General features: G+C 46.1%; 1 protein-coding gene and 3 non-coding genes across 4 annotated transcripts in view; all 4 read left to right on the top strand.

The window, feature by feature from the left end:
- The window catches only part of LOC140189109 (uncharacterized), a 579671-nt gene that overhangs the window by 155771 nt on the left and 397189 nt on the right, over positions 1–26711 (top strand). Inside the window, exon 2 of the mRNA XM_072245815.1 lies at positions 15114–15121. Coding sequence (XP_072101916.1) covers positions 15114–15121 — 8 coding nt within the window. The remainder of the gene's footprint in view (positions 1–15113; positions 15122–26711) is intronic.
- On the top strand, positions 22057–22128 carry trnam-cau (transfer RNA methionine (anticodon CAU)). Its single transcript has one exon. It is a non-coding gene; the product is annotated as a tRNA-Met (tRNA).
- On the top strand, positions 24715–24786 carry trnaa-ugc (transfer RNA alanine (anticodon UGC)). Its single transcript has one exon. It is a non-coding gene; the product is annotated as a tRNA-Ala (tRNA).
- Positions 25938–26019, top strand: trnas-aga (transfer RNA serine (anticodon AGA)). The gene has a single exon. It is a non-coding gene; the product is annotated as a tRNA-Ser (tRNA).

Raw genomic sequence — 26711 nt, 5'->3', positions numbered from 1 at the left:
TGAGACAGGAAGGGAAATGCCGTTCGCTGAAGAAGGAAGACACCGCTGATAATCTGACAAGGAAACCCTCACCCTGGGAACAGATGTGGTGGAGGCGAATAAAAGGGACGGCATTTGTACAGTAGGCAGGGTGGGAAGAGGAATAGTCAGGATAGCTGTGAGAGTCAGTAGGTTTACAGGAAGATATCACTAGATAGTCTGTCTCCAGAGATGGAGACAAAACTATTGAGAAATCAGAGACAGGTGTCAAACATGTGGAAGTGAATTTAAGGGCACCTGGAAAGTTGGAGTCAAAGTTGATGATTTTTTTTTGAGCTCAGCATGGGTGCATGAAACAGTGCCAATGCAGTCTTCAGTGTGGCACAGAAAGAGTTAAGAAAGGACACTCAGGAACGGATGCCGAAGACCTTCACCAGGATGCTCCACAGATTAGAGTATAGGAGGCCTGAGGAAAGTTTAGATAAACTTGTGTTCTCCATGGGACCTCAGAAGCTGAGCGGAAACCCGATGGAGGTGTTTAAAATCATGAGAGGGTAGTCAGAATCATTTCCCCATGGTAGAAATGCCAATAGGAGAGGGTATGTTTATGATAGCAATGGAAGCAGAGAGTTGCTGGAGATTACGAAGCTTTTAGATGAACATGTGAATATGAAGTGACTGGATGATAAACAGAAGGATGGCATTTAATATGAATTGGCATCAATATTAGTACAATATCATGGGCCGAATGGCCTTTCCAGTGCTAGACCTGTTTGTTTGTTCCATATTCCAAGAAAAGGAACATTAAACGTCATGAGTGAGATTAAGAAAATTCAATGATATTTTATAGACTTTTAAAACAGGATGTTTGCAGTGGAGAATGTAGGAGCTCTCAAAAATAAACGAGGGAATTTCTGCCAGAAGCCAAAGTATGTGATTAAAATACTAAATAAGTACTTTGCATCTTTATATTGGTAGATGAAATTTGATGCAGACAATTGTGACGTGTTGTACATACATTTCGCAACACTGTATTCCATCTGCCACAATTCCCACTACAATCACATTGCTTCCTCAGCACTATCAAACCCCTCCACCTATCTTCATGTCATCCGTAAACAGAGCCATCAATTCCATTATCTAAATCGTTGACAAACAATGTGAAAAGCAGCAGTCTCAATACTGACCTCTGAAGAACACCACTAGCTCACTAGCAGCCAACCAGAAAAGGTCCGTTCTATTTCTTCATTGCCCCCTGCCTGTCAGCCATTCCTCTATCCATGCCAGTATCTTTCCTGTAATGCCATAGGGCTTTATCTTGTTAAGCAGTTCCATGTGTGGCACCTTATCAAACGCCTTCTGAAATTCCAGGTAAATGACATCCACTGCCTTTCGTTTGTCTAACCTGCTTGTTACTTTCTCGAAGAACTCTGACAGATTTGTTAGGCAAGATTTCCCCATGAAGACTTTGACATGTTTTATCATTAGTCTCCAAGTACCTTGAACCCGCATCCTTAATAATAGACTCCAACACTTTCCCAACTACTGACATTCAGCTAACTGGCCTATACTTTCCTTTCTTTTCCCTTCCTCCCTTCTTAAAGAGTGGAGTGACATTCCCAATGTTCCAGTCCTCCAGAAGCATGCTAGAATCAAGCGATTCTTGAAAGATCATTGCCAATGCATCAGTTATCTCCTGAATAACCTCTCTCAGGACTCTGGGATGTAGTCCATCTGACCCAGGTGATTTATCCACCATAATGCTTTTGGGTCTGTCTAGGACTTTATCCTTTGTAATAGCAAAGGCACTCACACCTATTCCCTGACAGTCACAGACGTTTAGCACACTGCTAGTGTCTTCCACAATGAAGAAACAAGAAAAGTACCCATGAAGTTAATCTGCTATTAGTTTGTCCCCATTACTACCGCACCAGCATAATTTTCCTGCGGTGCAATATCAACTCTCACGACTCTTTTACTTTTTAGATAACGGAAAAAAAAACCGGGACAAATTACATTTATAACGATCATATCACCATCGGTCCATCATTCTGCAGGAGACTCAGATACTGACTGTCTGCAGTGGTGTATGACGTCGAATGACGTCACGAGCTGCTCTTCGACTGGTCACTCTGATTCCTCACTCTGATGCAGTTCATGTTCTGTCCAGTTGAGGTCGCCATCCTCCGACAGACCGGAGAACACAACACCCAGTGAATAATCACCCGGAATCGGACTGAAGTGGGAGTGATCCCTTCAAAATTCGAAGACTTACACATCGTTTTCTGCCTATCGCATTTTAAAAGCAGAAATAAAATATAAATATGATTATTAATGAACTTTCCAACAACAGGGAATTGGGCTGTAATGAGAGAACTTCCCTCGGCTAATCTTCGAGCGCAGTAGGTGACTGAATCGCTGGAGAAACCTGAGACACTTCTAGGGGAAGGACACGAGTAAAAGACTCCAGTATTGCAGTCAACACACATCAAAATAATCCTATTTACCCTTTTGTACTCTTATACATAGATGACAGATGACAGAGTTAAATGCCAAGGGATGTTCCTCGTTAGTATGGTGGCTAGTATTCCCGCCTGTCACGCGGGAGACCGGGGTTCAGTTCCCCGACGAGATTACATTACTACATTAGTATTCAAGGGGGATAATGAATTTTAAAAAGTAAATGCGGAAAAGGAATTCGGTTTATGTGATCATTTCTTTGGATATTGGAAAGGTGGAATATCCCGGCTGCTGTGAGCTCGAGAATGTAGATCCGAGAAGAGAGCGACGTTGTGTTCAACCTCTTTCTTCAAATATAACCCGAGAATCTGTATCTCAGCAGCATTCGTTGTTACACTCAGTGACGGAGTCCATCACTCCTAACACATTTAAATCGGTGCTGTTGTTGTCAGATATCAACTCCCACATGGTCCCACCACCTTAGTAAAGGAACTGACCAATATCAGTCCTGATGCAGAATCTCGTTCCGAAACGTCGACCGTTTACTCTTTCCCATCGATGCTGCCTGGCCTGCTGAGTTGTTTCAGCATTTCGTGTGCGTTACTTGGATTTCCAGCATCTGCAGATTTCTGTTGTTTGTGGCCAATATTCCGAGAGCTCGTCATTTGCATCCTCATCTTGTTTTGGTATGCAAAAGGGGAAGCCGGCCCTTTAACGACCTTTCTTGCAGAGGCTGACTGCACACTATCTGTAAACTTTCCTTTGCCAAGGCGCTACATGAACTTGACTTGCTGCAACTTCCAGACTCCCCACTTCCCTTCCCTCGTCAATGACAACACGGATTGTGGCTGCAGTTGACTTGCACAGAGAATTCGGCTCTCCTCAGTGATGCTGTCATGGACTATCTGAAGAGGAGGCCTGTTGAACTGTAATGGAGGCAGCTGTTATTTGCACCATTACTACACAGAGTGATCTCAGGCAGGACAGGAGAACAAGTGTCAAAACCAGCAAGAAAATAACCCTTTCCCACTGTACACTCCAGTTGCAGAATCTTCCGAGCAGGGAGTGAAGCTAATGAATAGACTTCCAAAGGTGATTTCTCTCCTGTCCAAACTTCTTAACCTTAATTGCTTCCAACGGGATCTTCATGGCGAAAGTCGGTGATGTTCTCAGATATAGCAAGGATGTTTGTGTATCATTCCAGCCAATGATGGCACAACTACCTCCCCTCTCAGCCAACAGAAAGTTTAATTCTGGTCAGTTTTGAAAGGCCGCATTGCGGCTTGCTGCCACTTTGTTAGAAATGTCATTGGTGACCAGAGTTGTATCATGTAGCACTACAGCAGTGTTGTTAGCCAATCACTGCAACACTGGGATCATACTGATGCTCTCTTGAGTCTGTCTGGTAGGTGTCCAGAACAGGAACACTACAATCCAGTTACACTCATCAGTCTCCTTCGTCCTTCAATGCTGGCAGGTGTTAGTATTTGCTGCTACATGCACCAAAGAATAATAACCGCTTGACAGGTCCTGTTTAGGCCAAATACCCCGTCTAAAGGGAAAGGGATACCCTTGGCAAACGACAGTAGGCCTGCCAGCCAATACTGTAAGTGCCATTAACAGAAGTTGCAAGATCACTGGTGACGTGGACATCACACGTACTATTACCTAAAACTGATGCCATTACCCGGTAGTTGCAGTAACAGACTTCACCCTCATCCTCATGAAGCAGCTTCGGAGCTGAGAATTTATGCAATCCATGATGAGAAGTTTATTGCCATCGTTCAAAGCAGTTCCATTGGCAAGTGTGATTTCTCTGGGCAGTGCGGTCCAGTGCTCCCTTCACAGCTCTAACCTTCTTATCAGAGTGGTAGACAGAATCAAACTCAGTACAATTGAGGGGTGGGCTTTGTTGTAACTGTGCCTGGGGGAGGCAGGGGTACAGCGGGTTATAGACATTACTTGCTGCTCAGACTCTGCTACGTTGTTTCTTGTTAAACACTGTAGAGTGCTCTTTCTGTGCCTTTTCATTCTCTAACTTTAGTTCATATTTTTTGCTCTTACTGCGAGAATCATATAACTTTTTTTTTGCATTTCACTCTTCCAGTAAACAGTCACAGGACATCTGCTAGCTTTCTCCCATTTTTCTCCTTATATCTGTACTTCTGCAAGCACTCGCTTCTTCCATTCCACCCACTTCTCAACATATTTCCTACTTTCTGCTCCATAACGTGCCAATACACACGCCACCGGAGTCCTCCTGATGTCCAGGACAGGGACTGTCACGTGACCATTCAGACACACAATCCAGGCCCTCACTCATACTTCAGAATTCACTTTCTCACTCAGTCTCTTCTTTCATACATCATGGGATCGAATCCACCCCGAGGCAGTCTCTATCCATCATGCACCAATGGGATGCAATCCAACATGAGGCATCCTCTTTTCCCATCGACTCAAGGGATCCATCCCGGACCGAGGCAGCTACTGTTTCCATCTGTTCACTCACCTGATTCAAGCCCATCTAATGCCCCTGTTTTACTGTTGCAGCTTTCCCACATTTGACAAAGGTGATCGACTACTCCACACAGGAGGAATTCTGTGTGAGGACTGATCGGCCAATGAGGCTGAATTCCTTTTCACTGTGCAATAAAGTCAAGGGTTTGGTATCGCGGAGGGAACTCCATGTTTCGACGATCACCATTAGCTGTAATCTGCAAACTCGCACTCGTTCTTCAAATAAACATTAGTTAGCTGTGCACAAGGAGAACGACATGGCCTCTGAAACAAACTGTTCTCAAATTTGAACAAAGAAATATCACGTTTTACAGAGTTTTTTATTCGGTGACTGATAATGACCAAATGGTAATCTTTCCCCCCTCCTCCACCCCCAATCTCCGCTTTCCGCAGCGATTGCTGCCGATGCGACTCCCTTGTCCACGACGCTCCCTACTGATCCCCTTCCTGGTGCTTATCCTTGTAAAGGTAATAAATGCTACATGTGCCCCTACACCACCTCCCTCACTACCATTCATTGCCCCAAGCAATCTGAGGCGACTCTTTCACCCGCAAGTATGTTGATGTCGCCTACCGTATCCAGTGGTCATGATGGGGTATCCTGTATATCAGAGAAACTTGACGTAGATTGGAATACCGTCTCGTCAAACATCTTCGCTCCATCGGGCAGAAAACGTGGGATCTCCCGGTGGTCACTCATTTCAATTTTACCCTCTATTCCCATTCCGACATGTCAGACCATCGCCTCCTCTATTACTACCATGAGTCCACACTCAGGTTGGAGGAGCAACACCTCATAGCCCGTGTGGGTAGGCTTCAGCCCGATGGCATGAACATCGATTTCCCAAACTTCTGGTAATTGCCCTCTCCTCTCCATTACCGTTCCCCATTCTCCATTCCTGTTTCCCTCTCTTACCTTATTTCCTTACCAGTCCCTCACCCTTTCTTTCATGGTCTTCTATCCATTGCTATCATATTTCCCCTCCTCAATCCCTTTATCTCTTTTACCAGTCAATTTCCCAGCTCTTTACTTCACCCCGCCCCCATTTCACTTGTCACCTACCACCTTGTACTTCTTCCTTCTCTCCCCACTTTCTTAATCTGAACTCCTTCTTTCCAGTCCTAATTAACGGTCTCAGCCCAAAACGTCAACTGTTTACTCTTTTCTATAGATGCTGCCTGGCATCCTGAGTTCCTCCAGCATTTTGTGTGCTTTGCTTTGGATTTCCAGCATCTGCAGATCTCCTCGTGTTTGCAATGGAACCTGTTTTTGTTCATATTCCCTGTGTCCTTCTTTAGTCAACATTCAAACCAAAATAATACAGTATTGATAGCCGAAAGTATCTGCACATTAAAAACAATGATAATTCAGAATTAGTAAAGGAAATATTACACTATAATCTGTCATTTGCTATAATTGTCATTATCTTGTCTTGGTATGTAAGTGGATCCAGTCCCCTTCTGTGAAAGGAAAGCTCTGCTTTTCAAAGACCTTTCTTGCCGAGGTTGACTGCACACTATCTGAAAACTATCCTTACCTGAGCAATAACGTAACTCTTGCCTTGTTGCAAATTGCACTGGTTCACCCACTGAAATGTCCGTCACTTGGCTCATTTCCGGGAACGGGATACAGTGCATAACCTCCCCCCTACTTGTACCACGCACAAACTGCTTAAAGAAACCCTTTTAGACATGGCTAACAAATACTGCCCCATCGAATCTTTTGCTCCATGAGAGTCCCCAGTCAATGTTGGGGCGGTTCAAAGTTCAAGAGTTCCAAGCACATATTTTATCAAAGTATGTATACATTATGCAGCTTCGAGATTCGTCTCCTAACAAACAGCCACAAAAACAAAGAAGCCCCTTCCCAAATCATATAAAAAGGAAGACCATCGAGCACCCAACGTGCAGGGAAGAAACAAACGCAAGCAAACAATATTCTGAACTGAATTCCGCTAGCGAGCCCATAGTTCAACGCGGAGCCGAGTGAACTTCGTGGAACAGTGATATGAGGGGCTCAGGTCTTGGCACCCTGATATTTTCAGTTTGGTCCGACACCTAAATCCATGTCCAAATGTCGGGTCTAATCGCCTCGATACGCTCTGGGGCCTGGACCTCGTCGGGTCGATCTGATCCGCGATTCGGCACGGCGATTAATTCTGGGTCCAAACATTGAGTTCAGTCGAATCGGTTTGCGCTGGTGCCCGAACGTCACCACCTCCATTCGGCCTTCGGCACGGCGCTGAAATTGATGGAACCTTGAGTCCGCCTCGCTCTTGGCGACCGGTCCGTCTCCTGATCTCGCCTCGGTTCTGCCGCTGCGAATTACCTTAAAGACCTAAGGGAAGTTACAGATTACTACTTACAGAGATCGTTCGCCGGAAAATGCTGAATTTAAAAAAAAATGCATTTCGTGTTTCTTTAGCTACCAGCCAGAAATCGCTTAAGTTCACCATCACCATCTTAAATCCGTTCCGAATCAACAGGCACAGTGATGATCCTGAAGTCACCCATAGTGATAACACTGTTTTTGCTCCTTCCTAGAATCTGTCTCTGTGACTGATGGGAATGAGGCTGTATAACATAAACCCATCAGATTAATTGCCGTCCTTAATTTTGCAGACTCACTCTTAATGCTTCTCACATTCAACTGAACACAACTCAATCCATCTGTGCTGTCGTTTATATTCCTAAACTCCTGCCCATCCATCCACACAGTATTACTGTGTGTAAGGGGGTTTCGATTTTTACGTTACTGCGAAGGCTAATTAAAATGGCGTTTTTGTTATGTTAATCTGGGGAATGCGGCTTTGTTGTGCTTTAACGCTGAGAAAGTTTGCGCTAGCAGCATATTGTGGTTTAGAGGGTGATAAGAGGGTGCTATTAACCAATTCGGATAGTTGTTATGGTTTTGGTGTATTTGAAGATACTGTATGCGCAGGGTTTGGGGACAGAAGACGGGAGAGCGAGACAGAGGATGGACGAGGTGCTGTGAGTCCGCTAACGGGGTCGGACCCCGAGCGGGACGTTCGGCGAGGAGACGGAGACGGACTCGTGTGGAGCGTCTGGTCGACCACCGTTGTTGGTCCCAGGCGGCCGGTCGAGGTGGTCTGAGGGGGTCGCAGGGTGAAGAAGAAGGTCCTTGAGCTCCAACGGTTTTTGTGCACGAAGAGATTGAACTTTGGTAAGTGTGGCGCCTTTTATTTTCCTTTTATATTTTATTCTCTTTTAATTATATGGTTCCAGTAATATCTATAAACTGTAAATCATTTAATTGCATCTGGTGTAATGTCTGTTATTTGGGCGGGGTAGGGTACCTCACACAGCATCCACACAAACGAATTAGCCAGTTTGGCGGGGCCGAGGCTGTTTTCCTAGACGACAGCGAGCCGAGCGACCCTGAGGGTGGCCGGGGGGGCGGGGGGGGGGGGGGCTACATGCGCATGGCATCTCACTTAGATTCAATCCCTCCATTCAGTGACTGGTGTTCTGGTTCACATCCCCCTGTCAATCTTGTTTCAACCCTCCTGGGAGCAGTAATGAACTTTATGATACTGAACCCCCTCCAGTGAAGGTGCAAACTATCCCTCTTGTACAATTCATCCCTGCACCAGGAGAAGTCCCAGTGACAGGGTAAATGCAAGCACACTTTTCCCTCGGAGGCTGGGTGGGACTCCAACTGGAGATCATGGGTTAAGGCTGGTTGATGATAAAGCTTAATATGAACACAAGTGGAAAATTCTTCACTCAGATGGGGGTGTTGGAAGGAGCTGCCAACACGTGATGCATGCAAGTTTGATGTCAAATTTTAAGAGAAGTTTGGATCTGTACATGGATGGTAGGGTATGGAGGGATAAGTTCCCAGTACAGGTCGATGAGGGCGGACAGTGTAAATGAATTGGCACAGACTAGATGGACAGAATGGCCTATTTCTGTGCTGTACTTTCTATGGCGCCATGAATCTATGATCCAGAATCCTGAAACCCTGCCCCGCCCCAGCTCCTCAGCCACCATTCATTTGCTCTAACTTTCTGTTCCTACCTCCACTACCACACGGTACCGGGAGTAAGCCGGAGATTACAACCCTTCAGGTCCTGCTCTTTAACTTCTTCCCTAACTCTCTATATTCACAGTACAGAGCATCAGCTCTTTTCTACCTGTCCATTGGTACCGACGTGAGTCACCACCTCCAGCTGAATGAACACTGACCCCCTTGCGAGATTTCTGTAGCTGCTCGGAGACGTCCCTGACCCTGGCACCAGGGAGGGGACACTCCGGTTTATGACGGCGCCGATGAAGCACAGCGATCACTTGTCGGTATCGAACAAAACCACGAACTAGTTTATGAATCACACATTTTCAGGTAGACGATCACTGCAATCAATAGGCTGTTGCTTGCCATTCGGAGTTGAGCTTTTCAGCCGCCTATACGAACTGGAATTTTTGCGGTGTGAACTGCAGCTTTGAAGATGCAGGACGGTTGTGCGTGGCGCATACGGAGCGAATCGAGGCGACGGGGCCCGGGCCGGAGAGTGAGACAATGTTTGGCCACTCCTGGAGCAGACTTGGAGGTGATTCCATGTGACAGAACTGAGGAGAGACAAGCGGTGGCAATGCAGAGTAGAGGTGGCGGGGCCTGGGCCCAGGCCTGCGAGCTAGCAAACACCTGAGTGATCGATCTAAGTGCCAGGTCAGCGTGTCGAGACCACAGGCAAGGGACGGGCCGGTTCCTCTGGCTGCTTAGCGAGGTTTATTCGGATCTCCACTGGACTGAGCTCCGGCCTGCAACTAACGGGCTGCTGCATCGGCTGCAGTGATGACTGGCCTCACAACATTTGACTCACTCTTGTGAACTTCATTTGTCAGCTGGCCTTTGTTGTTTACACGATTTGTTTTTATTTTCCAGCACTCTGAGTGTTTGATGGTCTGTTTTTTAATGGATTCCATTAGGGTTCTCTGTTCTCTGTCTGCCTATAGGGAGACTAATTTCCAGATTGTGCATGGTACATATAATTCATCATAAATGTACTTTGAGCTTTGAACAGCATCGTTTTGTGGATATTCGGTAACAATCGAGTTACCCAGCGCTGTCATCATGCCTGACATGGCTCTTACACAGTGAGCCCAGAGTCACTCTCAGCTCCTCAGCTTCTCCTCCTTTCCGAGGGAAACAAAGCCAAACCATCCAGTTTTACCTCATCACGGAAAGGCCACATGCCAAACAACATCCTGGTGAATCTGCTCTACACTGTCAGGAAGGTTCATTGCTGCTCCCCGGGGCAGGCGGGGGGATGGGGACCAGAGCACCAGGTCACAGACTACAGTGCAATCATGTTCGTCCGAAAGTGTGTCCACCAGAACTGCAGACAGTCCTCCAGCGGTGTGAGAAACCAATATCACGCTGGTTCCTGAAACCTCTTTGTTAATCTAATATCTCTTTATTTTCTGTCATTACCTGCCACGCCACCCACTAGACTCACTGTTCATTCCCGATGTAATTAAAATTGTCAGCGAGAAATCAGCTAATATTTCAAATCTCTGCATTAGCATTGTCCTGATGAGGGTTCCACCCAAATCGGCGTCTATTTCTGACCTCACCGACAGTCCAGAAAGAACACTGTATAACTCAGTTTAGTTTTATATTTCGCTCTTTATTTCCCTTGGTAAGTATTTGTTATTTTCCCTTCCCTAGGCCCGGTGTGGAGATAAGGCTTTCTCCACCCATACCCTCTCCCCGCCCGGTCGAGCCTTTTTCATGATCTATTTGTAATATTTGGAGGATTCCCATTGGCTGCTCTGATTGACAATTTATTCTGCCCCCCCCCCCCCGAGGCTGGCACCTAACTGTCACGTGATACCCAGCGATTAACGAGTACAGTAGTTTAATGGTGACGTCACAGAGAACGTGCCCTGATCACGAGACTCGTTTCCTCGGCAACGGGCCGGGGAGCGGGAATGGAGAGGGACCGGAGACGCGCTTTTCGTGTTTTGTAACGGGGAGTCACGCAAGAAGCTTTGCTGAACTTTCCCAAGAAAAGAGCGACAGCACGGAGAGTTATTAGGAATGACAAAAGGGCGGCTTGAGGGGATTTTGCTGATTAATTGGGAGGGAAACTGTTCTCACAGTGGTGTGGAGAATGCTAAATAAAATGAATGTTGTCAAAAGTTATAACCAGTATTAGTGGTGAATGAAAATTTGGCTGCAGTCGACAAAAAAACTCAGAATGAATGTGAAACGTGTTTACAAAGATACATAGTCCTGACGAACAACACACACACAATGCCTGAGGTTCTCAGCAGGCCAGGCAGCATCTATGGAAAGGAGTACAGTCGACGTTTCGGGCCGAGACCTTTCGGAGGTTTGTGAAAGACTAGACTATATAGGGGATGAGTATTTTAGGAGACGAGAGCATATTTTGATGGACAATGGGAAGATCTATGGGAAACGAGACGTTTGAGAGTGCCTTGGATGATGACTTGAAGTTGGATTAATTGAAATCTGTTGTCAATAGGGCAACTACTACAGCCCAGGATAGGATAAGGGAATCTATCATATACTCCATCTGCCCGAGACAGCCCAAAAGAGGTTCTTTGAGTTTTATAAGAAGATCTGGAAGTTAGGGATGCTTCCAGGGGACTGGAAAAGGGTTGCGGTGCTGTCCATTCTTTGTTTCAGAGAGTAGAGAATTACTTCATCACTACTAATTTAACCTTAAACCTGTGTCCTCTTGTGGCACCCATTTCAGCCCTGGGGAAAAGCCTCTGACTATCCACACGATCAATGCCTCTCCTCATCTTATACCCCTCTATCAGGTCACCTCTCATCCTCCGTCGCTCCAAGGAGAAAAGGTCGAGTTCACTCAACCTATTCTCATAAGGCATGCTCCCCAATCCAGGCGACATCCTTGTAAATCTCTTCTGCACCCTTTCTATGGCTTCCACATCCTTCCTGTAGTGAGGCGACCAGAACTGAGCGCAATACTCCAAGTGTGGTCTGACCAGTGACCTATATATCTGCAACACTACCTCTCGGCTCCTAAATTCAATTCCACGATTGATGAAAGCCAATACACCGTACGCCTGCTTAACCACAGAGTCAACGTGTGCAGCTGTTTTGAGTGTCCTATTTCACTCGGGCCCCAAAATCCCTCTGATCCTCCACACTGCCAAGAGTCTTACCATTAATACTATATTCTACCATCATATTTGACCTACAAAACTGAACCACTTCACACTTATTTGGGTTGAACTCCATCTGCCACTGCCCAGCCCAGCTTTGCATCCTCAAAATTCAATCATGCTCATAAGGCACGACCTGTCCTTAACAAAGCCATGCTGACTACTCCTAATCATATTGTACCTCTCCAAATGTTCACACATCCTTCCTCTCAGGATTTTCTCCAACAACTTACCAACTATTGAAGTAAGACTCACTGGTCTATAATTTCCTGGGCTATCTCTACTCCCTTTCTTTAATAACAGCACAACATCAGCAACCCTCCAATCATCCAGAACCTCTTCTGTCCCCATTGATGATGCAAAGATCATCGCCAGAGGCTCAGCAATCTCCTTCCTCATCTGCCCACAGTAGCCTGGGGTACATCTCATCCGGTCCCAGCGGCTTATCCAACTTACTGCTTTCCAAAAGCTCCAGCACTTCCTCTTTCTTAATATCTACATACTCAAGCTTTCCAGTCTGCTGCAAGTCATCACTACAATCACCAATATCCTGTTTCATGCTGAATGCTGAAGTAAAGTATTCATTAAGTACCTCTGCTCTTTCCTTCTGTTCCATACATACTTTCCCTCTGTCACTCTTGATAGGTCCTGTTCCTTCATTCCTTATCCTCTTGCTCTTCAAATACTTGCAGAATGCCTTGGAGTTTTCCTTAATCCTGCCCACCAAGGCCTTCTCATGGCCCCTTCTGGCTGTCTTAATTTCCTTCTTAAGCTCCTTCCTATTAGCCTTATAATCTTCTATAACTGTAACATTACCTAGCTCTCTAAACCTTTTGTAAGCTTTCCTTTTCTTCTTGACTAGATTTATTGCAGCCTTTGTCCACCACGGTTCCTGTACCCTACCATAACTTCCCTGTCTTCGTATCTTTTACTTGGATACTGTAACTTGTATGTTTTACAACTGGGCATTGGTTTTTTTCTTTTTTTGGCCAGTCATTCAGAGTGGCGGTGAGTTGTGAAGAAATGTCATCAGAATTTTCAGACGCCTCACACCCAGGAGGGTGTTATGAGTCTAATATTGTTTAAACTGAGGATTAATGATATTTTGATGGTATTGGGTTCGGATAGATGGTGCTGGTCAGCCTGGGAAGACTGTACAACTAAGAAAGGGAAAACTCTGATTTCAAACTCCTCTGCCTTGCGGCCATAGCCACTCATGGAAAAGGCTTCGGGAGTAAACCCTAAAGACAAATCCAGAGCTGAAATCCCTAAGGCAGCCCGACGTTGCCTTCAACCTCGTTCTGGAAACTCCTGCGACGACACTGGTGCCAAGCTGCATCGGTCCTTGCCCTTCCCTTGGACAACATCGGTGTCGTGGAGAGGGGAGACTTGCTGCATGGGCAATTGCCGGCCTTCCATAGAACTTTGCCCAGGCCTGCGGCCTGGAGAGGAGAAGCTGGACTTTCCAGGTGCAGATCCATGGTCTTGCGAGACTAACAGATGCCACCGATGGTGTTGGGGCTGGGCTTGGTCTGGCTTTATGTACAGATGAGGGGGTCTGTGGGAAAGGGATTGCAATGCCGCCTATGTGGTACGCTCTGTACAAACAGTGTTAACAGCAACGGAAGAATAGTCTCTGGACTGGGTTTTAAATTTTCTGTGTCCAAATCAAAATGTGTGCGTTTACTCGGAAACATAGTGCGGATTATATTCACTTTACTGTGTATGAGTGTTTGCTGTCGAGTATTCCCGTATTTAAATATAGCGGGCTTTGGCTGATGTGCAGAGCAAATGTAAAGTGTTTGGAGGATAAATGTAAGCAGGTCATTAACTTTATGCTCTGTGAGGCTGGATAGGACTGTGGCTCATCCAGGGTGTTCTATTGACAATTTATTGTCCTTTAGTACAGGTTATTAATTTATAGAGAGGCAGCTCATTCAGTTTCATATAGGTTGGATGTTCTACAGACCAGTGCACTTTGAATCTGTAATGGAGCGTTCTGGACGACTGCTAGAGATGCATTGGAGGTTAAACAAGGCGAGATGTCTCTTGACCTGCCGAGAGAAAAAAAAAATGAGCCTTGCAAACTGGACTTGCTTAATAGAGTGAGGACGTCACATCTGACTAATTCTGTTTTAATGGGTTGTTGTGAATATAGCAGCAGAGCTGATAAATGTTTTCTGTAGATACTTAGATAATAAGTGTGGGAGTATGCTTTTGGGGATTTGTGGACAAGTGGCCTGGCCAGGAGGTCCATCATGGACATTTCCAGATGTGGAAATAGATTTGAGATTTCTAGAGGATAAACAAATTAAGTGTGTCCAGGACGGATTCCTGTCACAGTATGTGGGCAGGCCGACTAGGGGGAATGTCATATTAGATCCTGTACTTGGTAATGAACCGGGTCAGGTCACAGATCTCTCAGTGGGTGAGCATCTGGGCGATAGTGACCACCCACTTCCCTTCCTGTTCCTGATTTCCACCCATACCACCCTGGCCTTTAGCATTATCATGGAAAAGGGTAGAATCAGAGAGGACAATAATTATTTTAATTGGGGAAGGGTGAATTATGAGGCTATAAGACTAGAACTTGCAGGTGTGAATTGGGATGATGATTTTGCAGGGACATGTACTATGGACATGTGGTCGATGTTTAGAGATCTCTTGCGGGATGTAAGGGATAATTTTGTCCCGGTGAGGAAGATAAAGAATGGTAGGGTGAAGGAACCATGGGTGACAAGTGAGGTGGAAAATCTAGTCAGGTGGAAGAAGGCAGCATACATGAGCTTTAGGAAGCAAGGATCAGATGGGTCTATTGAGGAATATAGGGCAGCAAGAAAGGACCTTAAGAAGCGGCTGAGAAGAGCAAGAAAGGGGTATGAGAAGGCCTTGGCGAGTAGGGTAAAGGAAAACCCCAAGGCATTCTTCAATTATGTGAAGAAAAAAAGGATGACAGGAGTGAAGGTAGGACCGATTAGAGGTAAAGGTGGGAAGATGTGCCTGAAGGCTGTAGAAGTGAGCGAGGTCCTCAATGAATACTTCTATTCGGTATTCACCAATGAGCGGGAACTTGATGATGGTGAGGACAATATGAGTGAGGTTGATGTTCTGGAGCATGCTGATATTAAGGGAGAGGAGGTGTTGCAGTTGCTAAAATACGTTAGGACGGATAAGTCCCTGGGGCCTGACAGAATATTCCCCAGGCTGCTCCACGAGGCGAGGGAAGAGATTGCTGAGCCTCTGGTTAGCATCTTTATGTCCTCGTTGTCCACGGGAATGGTACCCGAGGATTGGAGGGAGGCGAATGTTGTCCCCTTGTTCACAAAATTTAGTAGGGATAGTCCAGGTAATTATAGACCAGTGAGCCTTGCGTCTGTGGTGGGAAAACTGTTGGAAAAGATTCTTAGAGATAGGATCTCTGGGCATTTAGAGAATCATGGTCTGATCAGGGACTGTCAGCATGGCTTTATGAAGGGCGGATCGTGTCTAACAAGCCTGAATGAGTTTTTTGAGGAGGCGAACAGGCATATAGATGAGGGTAGTGCAGTGAATGTGATCTATATGGATTCTAGTAATGCATTTGACAAGGTTCCGCACGGTAGGCTTATTCAGAAAGTCAGAAGGCATGGGATCCAGGGAAGCTTGGCCAGGTGGATTCAGAATTGGCTTGCCTGCAGAAGGCAGAGAGTCGTGGTGGAGGGAGTACATTCAGATTGGAGGATTGTGACTAGTGGTGTCCCACAAGGATCTGTTCTGGGACCTCTACTTTTCGTGAGTTTTATTAACGACCTGAATGTGGGGTTAGAAGGGTGGGTTGGCAAGTTTGCAGACGACGCAAAGGTTGCTGGCGTTGTAGATAGTGTAGAGGATTGTCAAAGATTGCAAAGAGACATTGATATGATGCAGAAGTGGGCTGAGAAGCGGTAGATGGAGTTTAACCCAGAGAAGTGTGAGGTGGTACACTTTGGAAGGACAAACTCCAAGGCAGAGTACAAAGTAAATGGCAGGATACTTGGTAGTGAGGAGCAGAGGGATCTGGGGGTACATATCCACAGATCCATGAAAGTTGCCTCGCAGGTGGATAGGGTAGTTAAGAAAGCTTATGGGGTGTTAGCTTTCATAAGTCGAGGGATAGAGTTTAAGGGTCGCGATGTAATGATGCAGCTCTATAAAACTCTGTTTAGGCCACACTTGGAGTACTGTGTCCAGTTCTGGTCGCCTCTCTATAGGAAGGATGTGGAAGCATTGGAAAGGGTACAGAGGAGATTTACCAGGATGCTGCCTGGTTTAGAGAGTATGCATTATGATCAGAGATTAAGGGAGCTAGGGCTTTTCCCTTTGGAGAGAAGGGGGAGAGGAGACATGATAGAGGTGTACAAGATAATAAGAGGAATAGATAGAGTGGACAGGCCAGCACCTCTTCCCCAGGACACTACTGCTCAATACAAGAAGACATGGCTTTAAGGTAAGGGGTGGGAAGTTCAAGCGGGATATTAGGGAAAGGTTTTTTTACTCAGAGAATGGCTGGTGCGTGGAATGCACTGCCTGAGTCAGTGGGCGAGGCAGATACACTCGTGAAGTTTAAGAGACTGCTAGACAGGTATATGGAGGAATTTAAGGTAGGGGCATATATGGGAAGCAGGGTTTGAGGGTAGGCACAACATTCTGGGCCGAAGGGCCTGTAATGTGCTGTACTATTCTATGTTCTATGTTCTATGTTCTAAATTCTTGAGAGGGTGAGAGGATGTCTGGTTATTTACGGCAGCAGTATTATTTCCTTTTTGCCTGTCTTTACAGACTGTTCTAAAAACCCAGTTAGTAACCAGGTGGGTTATTTATTCTCTGGTTTAATGTTGTGGTGGGTAAAGGTTGTCTGTCTATACAGAAGGATTTATGGCCATTACCATTAGTCTGCAATGGGTTGAACAAGTTAAGTCAAACAGAGTTGTGATCTGCCCAGACACTACTTCGGTACTGCAGAGTTTGGAATCGATGTCTTCAAGAAGCCACAGCCGATCTGTTGATGGATGTGTATTATGATCTATATGCTCTGAAGTGTGTGGGAAGAACCCAGAACACAGAACATAGAAATTTATAGCACGTTACAAGCCCTTCGGCCCACAATGCCGTGCCGACCATGTAACATACTCCAAAAACTGCCTAGAATTTCCTTAGCACACAGCCCTCTATTTTCCTAAGCTTCATGTACCTATCTGAGAGGCTTTTATAAGCCCCTATTGTATCCGCCTCTACCATCGCCGCCAGCAGTGCATTCCACGCACCCACCACTCTCTGTGTGAAAAATCTACCCCTGTCGTCCCCTCAGTACTTATTTCCAAGCACCTTAAAACCATGCCCCCTCCTGTTAGCCATTTCACCCCCTGGAAAAAAAAAACCTCTGGCTATCCACACGATCAACGCCGCTCATCGTCTTTTACACCTCTATCAGGTCACCTCTCGTCCTCCATCGCTCAAAGCAAAGCAGACACTAAGTCTGAGGTAGATATTATATTTCATGTGGGAAAGTATGAAGCCAAATGTTGCACCAGGCTGGGAAATAGCAGAAATTGTGGGATAAGAGTTGCAGAGGGAGGTGATATTATTGTTTGTTTCCATCAGTCTAAGGGTGACACCTTTTGGAAAAGAATAAGAGGGAAGATGTGTGGTTTATGAGACTAGTAGTCGGACATACGGGTTTGCACTCCTCTTTGGAACTTCTTAGGTAGTAAGGGAATGTCTCGTGTGATTTTTGTAATCTCTCAGAGACGGTGGAGCATGTGATCATGATGTGCCACAGATATTCTTTGGAATGTTGGAAGCTGTTTAGGCATTTAATGGGTCGAGCTGGGGTGCGGAATTTGCAGGATATACTGGTACCTCAGGCCGGGACGGTTAAGTCGTGTAGGACCCTGGTGAGCGTTTTAGTTAAAATAGATTTGTGATGTCGCATCTGATCCCCATCAAGCGTCCCCTCAGACTCCATCACAGTAGGTGGTGCTAATGCACCTGATGGGAGAAAGTAGGAGGAGAGTGAAACAAGTCCGGGACGGCGGCCCCTGCTACCCTGCTGACGTCACCATTGCTGTCAGTCCCTGCGCACTGCTTCAGTGTCCTGGCGCCCCGTCATTGAGAGCCCATTGGGGGCTCCCTCAGCACACGTAGATCCGTGTGACAGGAATAAGGCCCAGCTCCGCCTTCTCCAGGACAACTGGGAAACGGCAAACTCCTTTGTCCCAGCTGCTGAGGCCCACATGGGGATCTTTGTGTTTGTCATCGCGATATGATGAAAACTTATCCCGCTATAATAGAGTTTTTCTCCGACTAAATGCCCCATGGATTTCAGGGTGAAAGGCCACCGAGCAAAATGTGGACTCTGTTTCTCCTTTCACGGATGCTGAGTATTTCCAACAGTTTCTGCTTCTAGTTCAGGATCATTTCTGTTTGCCTGACTCTGGATCACTGCTACTCCTGTCACATGTGAACATAGTTATTGTGGCAAAGTGGTTAAGGCGATAGATAACAAATCGATTAAGTTGTCTCTGCATAGTTTTGAATCCTGACAAATTACCTGCCTCTTCATTTTTTGTTTTATATTCTTCGTGACTCTCTGATCCGTCTCACGGACACGGATTGTAAATGAACCGGAGCAAACACCAATATCTGGTCACCGTTTCTAAACCCAGGAAGAGCCGATTTATTCCAGTTTCTTTCAGGATGTCTCTGTGGCGCAATCGATCAGAGCCTTGCGCGTTACCGGAACATCAGTGGTCGAGGCCACTCATACTCTCTGGAAATCCCGCTGCTTTTGTTGTCCGGTGTGTGTGCTCCTATTTTATTTACTGAAAGAGATAACCACATATAAAAAATAGAATACTAGCACCTCTTGTCTTTCCTTGCTTGCATTTTGCCATGAAATAAATGGACAGAACATGGAATATGAAACCAATGCAAACTCTCATTTGGCACCAGTATATCTAACGTTTGTTCTTTAACCAATACGTGTTGCGGCGGTTCCATCGGGCACCAGCTCCTCTGTGCCCTCTGGTGGCCGGTAGCTATAACACAAGACCCAGCTCCTCTGTGCCCTCTGGTGGCCGGTGGCTATAACACAAGACCCAGCTCCTCTGTGCCCTCTGGTGGCCGGTGGCTATAACACAAGACCCAGACCACCACTGTCCTCTGTGGCAGGTGGCTGATTTATTGACTGACTGTGTCTCTCTCTGTCATCTTCCGACCCAGGAATCCGGATATTTCGTTCACGTCATCGTGCAAGTTAAATAAATTCACAACTTGACATCCTCACGACTCGGTTGACGGCATTCCCGACTGCAGGGAACAATCTTAATTTGGGTAGTTAATGATCATTCCGTTTCAGTCTGCAAGAATGTGACAAGTGATTCCGATTTAAATATTCTCTCTTTAATTTGACGTGGATGCGAATTTCCAAAAGTGTCTTGTTTCTATTCAGGACTAATGCGCAGTCTTGGGTTTGGTGAAATATTTTGTTCATCCGCCTTTACGTCGTCCTTTTAAACTAATACTCTGAGTTTGAAAGTCTGTTGTTGCTCTCTGACTTAAACTCCTTAAATTTTACAGGTCAATGGTGTGAGACCCACAGACAATCACGTCTCCTTTTCTCCCTGACGCAGCTCTCCACAATGAGAATAAATGGAGGAGAGGTCAGACATATCTTCAGATATTTCCTGAGGAGACGGAGGTCCTTTAACATCTGCCGGGCGATGCTGAGGATGTTCTACGAGTCTGTGGTGGCCACTGCTATCATGTCTGCTGTTGTGTGCTGGGGCAGCAGGCTGAGGGTAGCAGACACGAACAGAATCAACAAACATATTCGTAAGGCCAGTGATGTTGTAGGGATAGAACTGGACTCTCTCACGGTGGTGTCTGAAAAGAAGATGTTGTCTAAGTTGCATGCCATCTTAGTCAATGTCTCCCATCCACTACATAATGTACTGGGTGGGCACAGGAGTACATTCAGCCAGAGATTCATTCCACCGAGATGCAGCACACAGCGTCATAGGAAGTCATTCCTGCCTGCGGCCATCAAACTTTACAACTCCTGCCTTGGAGGGTCAGACACCCTGAGCCGATAGGCTGGTCCTGGACTTATTTCATAATTTACTGGCATAATTTACATACTACTATTTAACTATTTATGGTTCTATTACTATTTATTATTTATGGTGCAACTGTAACGAAAACCAATTTCCCCCTGGGATCAATAAAGTATGACTATGACTATGACTAGATACAAAAAGGATGAAAGGGCGTGCGTAATAATCGGGAAGAAAAACTGAGGTTAGATGAGCGACCACGATCGAAATGAATGGCGGAATTGGCTCGAAAAGCCGAATAGCCTACTCCGACTTCTATTTTCAATCTTTGAACGTCCAACCTTTGTGCTCAGAATGTCAGACAGAAGATATCATCGTTCATTTGACAGTGGTGACGTGGCTCAGTGGAGGAGCGCATGTGTGAGGTCCCGGGTCCAAACCCCGCATTTCCACATTGTTGTTTGTGAAGTTTGAAATCTGGGCGGAAAATCCCAGATGAAGAAATTTCCCGCACTATCGTTGGCCTTTCATTGCCGTCGTAGAGACGCCACGATAACCCTGTAACCCGTGGGATAGTTAAGAATGGTTCCTTGCTGCATATGAGTCCTCGGTAGTGGAATTCTAAAAACACCCCCACTTTTAAGGAAGGGACGAAAGCTCGGCCGTGGTGTTCTGAACGTTACAGCAACAACTACAATTCTCATTGAAACCTACTGAATGTGGAAGAACCAAGATTATGTGGACGTGGAGAGGATGATTCCTATGGTGGGGGTGTCCAAAACTAGAGGGAACAGCCTCAAAATTGAGGGGAGACCTTTTAGACTGAGGTGAGGAGGACTTTGCTTTTAGCCAGAGAGTAACAAATCTGTGGAATGCTCAGCCGCAGACTGCGGTGGAGGCAAGTGTATGGGGTTGAGTGGGATCCGGGATAAGCCGGGATGGAATGGCGGAGCAGACTCGATGAGCTGAATGACCGATTTCTGCTCCTATGTCTTATGGTCTTATGGTCTAACTAAATCCTGATGAAGGGATGATTTGAAGTACGTACTTGCGATGCGGAAACCAAGTCAGCATCTAAACCCGCGAGTTCCGTTCACAGGGAGACGAGGTGAACTTCTGGTTCAGCTTGGAAATCCAACATTCATTCAATGATCAGGACAGGATTAGAACGTTAATGGGACCTCGGGATTGAACGTCGTGATTCTCGAGTGTGGCTCAGAATGTCGTTATTGATAAGAAGCCCCACAAGAGGGATGAATTGTCCTTGCTAGCAATTAAATGAGAGAAACCCCATTCACTGGCAAATATCGGGAACGAGGTGCAAGATGGGATAAAGCATAAACGACACGGAGAGAATAACTGGGTGGTCCAGAATGTAAGGAAGAAAGAAACGAAAGTGGAGACAGAATTAAGGACAGAAAGTGAAGTAAGTGGGTAGGAATAAGGGGCAAATGGAATTGATGCAACATGGACAGACACAGAGGGAGACCCAGACATATACAGACATAGACAAGACCTAAACATATACAGGCACCGACACAGACATAGACAGAAAAAGACAGAGACAGAGATGCAGACATCATACAGACATAGACATACAGACACAAACCCAGACATGTACAGACATAGAGAAGACAAAGACAGATACAGGCACCGACACAAACATAGACAAACTCAGTCACAGACACAGACTGAAATATAGACCCAGACAAATACAGATACACAAAAACACACACCCATACCAACACACACAAACGCAAACACACACAGAATGATACGCGCGCATACACAAACAAACGCAAGAGGTTGCACATCATTCATGGGAGAGCAATGCTGTTTTTATTCCCATAGCAGAGTGGCGCAGCGGAAGCGTGCTGGGCCCATAACCCAGAGGTCGATGGATCGAAACCATCCTCTGCTATCTCAACTGCTAACAACAACAATTTTCCGTCAGTGCGCTTTAAAACACAAGGCCATCCCATCATTGGTAGATGCAAGGAAATCCACTGGCTTTCCGCTGGAATGTACCTTTATATGTTATCCTTTTTAATTTTTGCGGAGGTTTCTGTTTGGTTGGAAAGATTAACCGATTGTGTATTGAGGTATCTTAATGTCATCTATTCTCTGCAGAATAAACCCGTGTCTTGTATATAAAAAAATGCTGGAAACACGCAGTGGGTAGGCAACATTTGCAGAAAGAAGAGATTTGATGTTTCCGGTGGATGCCCGTTCGTCCCAACTGGAAAAGAGAGAAAATAAACAAAATGCTGGAGGAACTGAGCAGCCCAGGCGGCATCTATGGAAAAGAGTACATTGAACGTTTCTGCCCGAGACCCTTCATCAGGACTGGAGAAAAAAATGAGAAAACCTTGCAGAGGAGCTTCTCTCTCTCTCTTTCTCTCTCTCTCTCTCTCTCTCTCTCTCTGTCTCTCTCCCCCCCCCAACCCCCCCTTTCCAAATCGTTCCCTGCATCAATTACTCAGACAATAAATCCTGCTGGGGAATGCTCTTCATCCCAACGCACAATCAGGCACAAACGGGAGCGTGTCCTCTGGCCAGTGCTCGACAAAGAAGCAGCTGAATCGGAAAGGATTCCCGAGACCTCGCCGGTCGCAGAGGGAGAAATGTAAAATGTCTGAAAAGTGTCGGTTTTGCAGTCCCCGAACGAATGTTGATTTGACCCCGTGAAACGTCGTGTGTTCGGACGTCTGAATGACAGATTTATTTTCGCGCTGGTTTCTCATCACTGGTTAATACACCCGCCCGTCACGGAAAATGATGGTTTCATTTCCCCGACGAGGAATTAGTTTTGCTGTTTCCACATTAAATGTGATTTCAAACGGAATTTTCAAAGCAAAAAGAAAAGTGTTGAGGAGGTTAAGTCGGAGTTTGATGTTAAAATGATCAGTTCATCGGGGATGTGGAACAGTCCGGTCTGCAGTGACCCCGGGAAGGGAGAATCTCGCGATCGGTGTTCAGCTTCTTCAGATATCCCCTCAGCGACTCTGTATCTCAGCGCCATTCAGAGTAACCCTCAGTGACAGAGTCCCATGTTCGCTAAAATATTTCCATCATCCACCTCTGCTATGCTTTAAACTTTAAGCAAAGGCCGGTCTTACGCTCTATTTAAGGAGTACGGTTCAACGAGTTAGAAAGGAGGAGGAGAATGAAACCGACGCCTTCGCCGAGCTCAGGCCACCCGCCAGAGACTGAGTGAGATTCTCTCCTCCAACTCCGCGCCCAGAGCTCAGGGTGAAAGATCATCGACCTGAAACGTGAACTCTGTTTCTCCCTCCACAGACGCTGTCTGAGCTGTGGAATATTTCCGGCAGTTTCGGATTTTACTTCAGTAATTGTCCTGTTTTTGCCGACCCCGGGATCGATACACTCCCCATACGTTCCGGGACATAGTGACCACATTCCATGTAAAATGCCCTTGTTCCTGGCCTGCCCAGTTGTGAGGAGTGTGTAGTCGTGGCCGAGTCGTTTGCAGATGCGATAAGAATTTATTGGGAGTTCCCCGCGAAGCTTCTAAATCGGACAAATATTTGTTCCTCACGTTTTCTTTTTATAGTGTCCTCGACTCTCTGATGGAAATCATTCATTCAAGCAGATTGTGAAAATCGGTGTCCTAGCATCGACTACTAGTCAACACCGTCCAACGAAGAAATGGATCATTTAATCCTTTTTCAGTCCCTGTCTTGGTGGCGCAATCGGTGAGCGCGTTCGGCTGTTAACCGAAAGGTGGTGGTTCGAGCCCACCCAGGGTGTCTGGTGATCCAGCAGCTTTTTCGGTGCATTTGATTGTCTGCTGGGATAGTGGGTGGGGGTGGAATGGGGGGATGTTCCCTTTCTGCTGCCGTACAGAGTTCAGTGGGGATTTAAATTGCTTTATTTTTTCCAGATACAATATGTGACAAAAAGCTTCTCTTTCATACTTTTCATAGACATCAAACTCTTACTATCTCTTCTTTCAGTTAGTCCCGACGAAGGGTCTCGGCCCGAAACGTCGACTGTACCTCTTCCTATGGGTGCTGCCTGGCTTGCTGCGTTCACCAGCATTTTTTATGTGAGTTGCTTTCATAGACATCATATCATGACACAGAGCATTGTCTGAGAACAAGGTTCATCATTAATTAAATGCAGAATAAAGTGAAACAGCCACAGAGAAATCACAGAGCGGGAAAATAATAAGGTGGAGCGTCGTGACGAGGTAGATTGTGAGGCATCCATCTTTTTTCACGAGGAGACCATTCAAACTATGCTTCAGAACGTGGTACATGCTTTCTTTTCCGTGATCATTCTGCTGGAGTCTACTTGGTTTCATTCCACAGAAAAATTATCATGGTGTTCGGGAAGAGAACTGAACAAGGATGAAGTATGATCGCACTGGATGGTGGAGCAGACTCGGGGCCGAATGACTGTGGCCATCAGCCATTGTCTGTGTTTCACTGCTCAGTTGTGATATGCAGGAAGGTTTGGACCTGAACACTTCTGTATTTTAAGTGGGGATGCAGCTCAGTGGAAGAGCGCATGCTTTGCGTGTATGAGGTCCCGGGTTCGATCCCCGGCATCTCCACGCTAGTGAGCTGTAATTTTGAACATTGCAAAGCTCAAACCGAATCATCAGGTTTGCAGTCGGCACAATGACGGTACCGCGATACAGCGACACACGTAAAGGAGGTAGAATGATGCTTTGAGTCTGAACGTGGACAAGAGCAAAGAGATGATTCATTTGGAAGGTGCAGGCTGACCACTCATTACCGCAAATAAACGGCTCCTCGAGAGAGAGAGAGAGAGTGGACCACCAAACCCGCCCTCTGAACGCCACAGGGAACAGCAAGAAAGCGCACCGGTGTGTCCACTTCCTGGCTTCAGTGAGACTTCCCCAACCCCTCTTCAATCTGTTTTTATTTCACAGGAGCATCATTGAGCGAGCTCTAACCACTTGCTAAACCGTCTGGTACGAGAATCGCAAGACATCCGACGGCAGGACTCTACAGAGGGGAGAGAGGACTGCTGACAGCAGCTCACTTTCACATTCAGACCCAGTGATTTGCGGACTATTGAAAACTGACGGAATTCTGACCTTCATTGGATCTTATGGACGGATTGGGAGGTGAATGAGACTCGGGATTGGACAAAATAAATCCTGGAGTGCGGGTGTGTTCTCCGGTTCACCTCAGACTGCGGTCGCTGCTGGTCACGTCGAGACTGACCGACGCAGCATCCACAAAATGCAGCAGGAACTCAACGGGCATCTGCGCACGAAATATGGACTCTTTCCTCCTCCCCAGAGATGCTGTCAGACCTGGTGACTTGCCCCGGCATTCTGTGTTCTGGATTTGCAGCATCTGCAGAATCTCCTGTATTTATAACCTAAATAACAGTCAGCAGACAAAGAGAATCTCCCGCTGTATATTCTAGACCACATCCATGGCTACAACTCGAAAGCTTATAAAGAAACTCCCATCGGGGTCTTCTACTGAGCAGTTTCTTAATCCCCGCAGAAGGATTCTACATCTCCCGATCCTGCTCTGCTCAGACTGAGACTCCATCCAATTCAGTGACTGATTTCCTGGTGAAAGGTCATTGAGCTGAACGTGAATTCGGTTTCTCTTTTCTCAGCCGCTAACAGATCTGCTGAATATTTCCAGCAATCCCCGCTTTTAGTTGAGGATCAACCCCGTTTATTTGACTCCGGGATTTGAATCTACGTGTGAAGAACTTGTAGTCGTGGCCGAGTCGTTAAGGCGATGGACTAGAAATCCATTGGGGTTTCCCCGCGCAGGTTCGAATCCTGCCGACTACGTCTTTATATCGGTTTTGACTCCCTGATCCCTCCCAGAGATACAGATTGTAAAAAGCCAGTCGAAGCACCGATCTCTGTTCGCCGCCTTCAAAACCAGGAGGTGTCCATGTGTTTTGCTTTTATTCAGGTGGCCTCTACTATGCAATCGGTCAGCTGCTGTTCGGCTGTTATCCGAAATGGTGGTGTTCCAAACTATCCAGGCACGCTTTTGATCCAGTGGCCTTGGCTGTCCGTTTTGTGCCGTCCGTGCTGTGCCTAATACATTCATTTAAAGATTTAAAAAAATCCACATATGGAAAACAGAACACTATCACGACCTGCCTTGCTTACATTCATGTTGACATAAACTTAATATATTGTACATGGACGATCAAACAACAGAAACTCTTACAGGGCACCAGTGTATTTCATGTTTAATTTTATGTTATCGCCACTTGAACCAGAGGGATCAATTCATTCAACCTCACTCACACCAACACTGTTTCCACAACTCACTTTCAAACTCGACATTTCATGCTATCGACAATATTCCTTTGTTGTTGATATTATGATTACAACGTTTGTACTTTCTGAGCTCAAGCCAGTAAAACCAGAAGTCCGGGTGAACTGAAGTGTAACAGCGACAGGGGAAGCACAGTGCAGGTAAATAATAAGCTGCAGTATCATAACGAGGTGGATTTTGAGGTCAAACG

The sequence above is a fragment of the Mobula birostris genome, chromosome 28 (genome assembly GCF_030028105.1).
Source record: "Mobula birostris isolate sMobBir1 chromosome 28, sMobBir1.hap1, whole genome shotgun sequence".
NCBI classification, from domain to species: Eukaryota; Metazoa; Chordata; class Chondrichthyes; order Myliobatiformes; family Myliobatidae; genus Mobula; species Mobula birostris.
The sequence above is the reverse complement of the archived record's forward strand: the minus strand, read 5'-3'. Positions and strand labels throughout refer to the sequence as shown.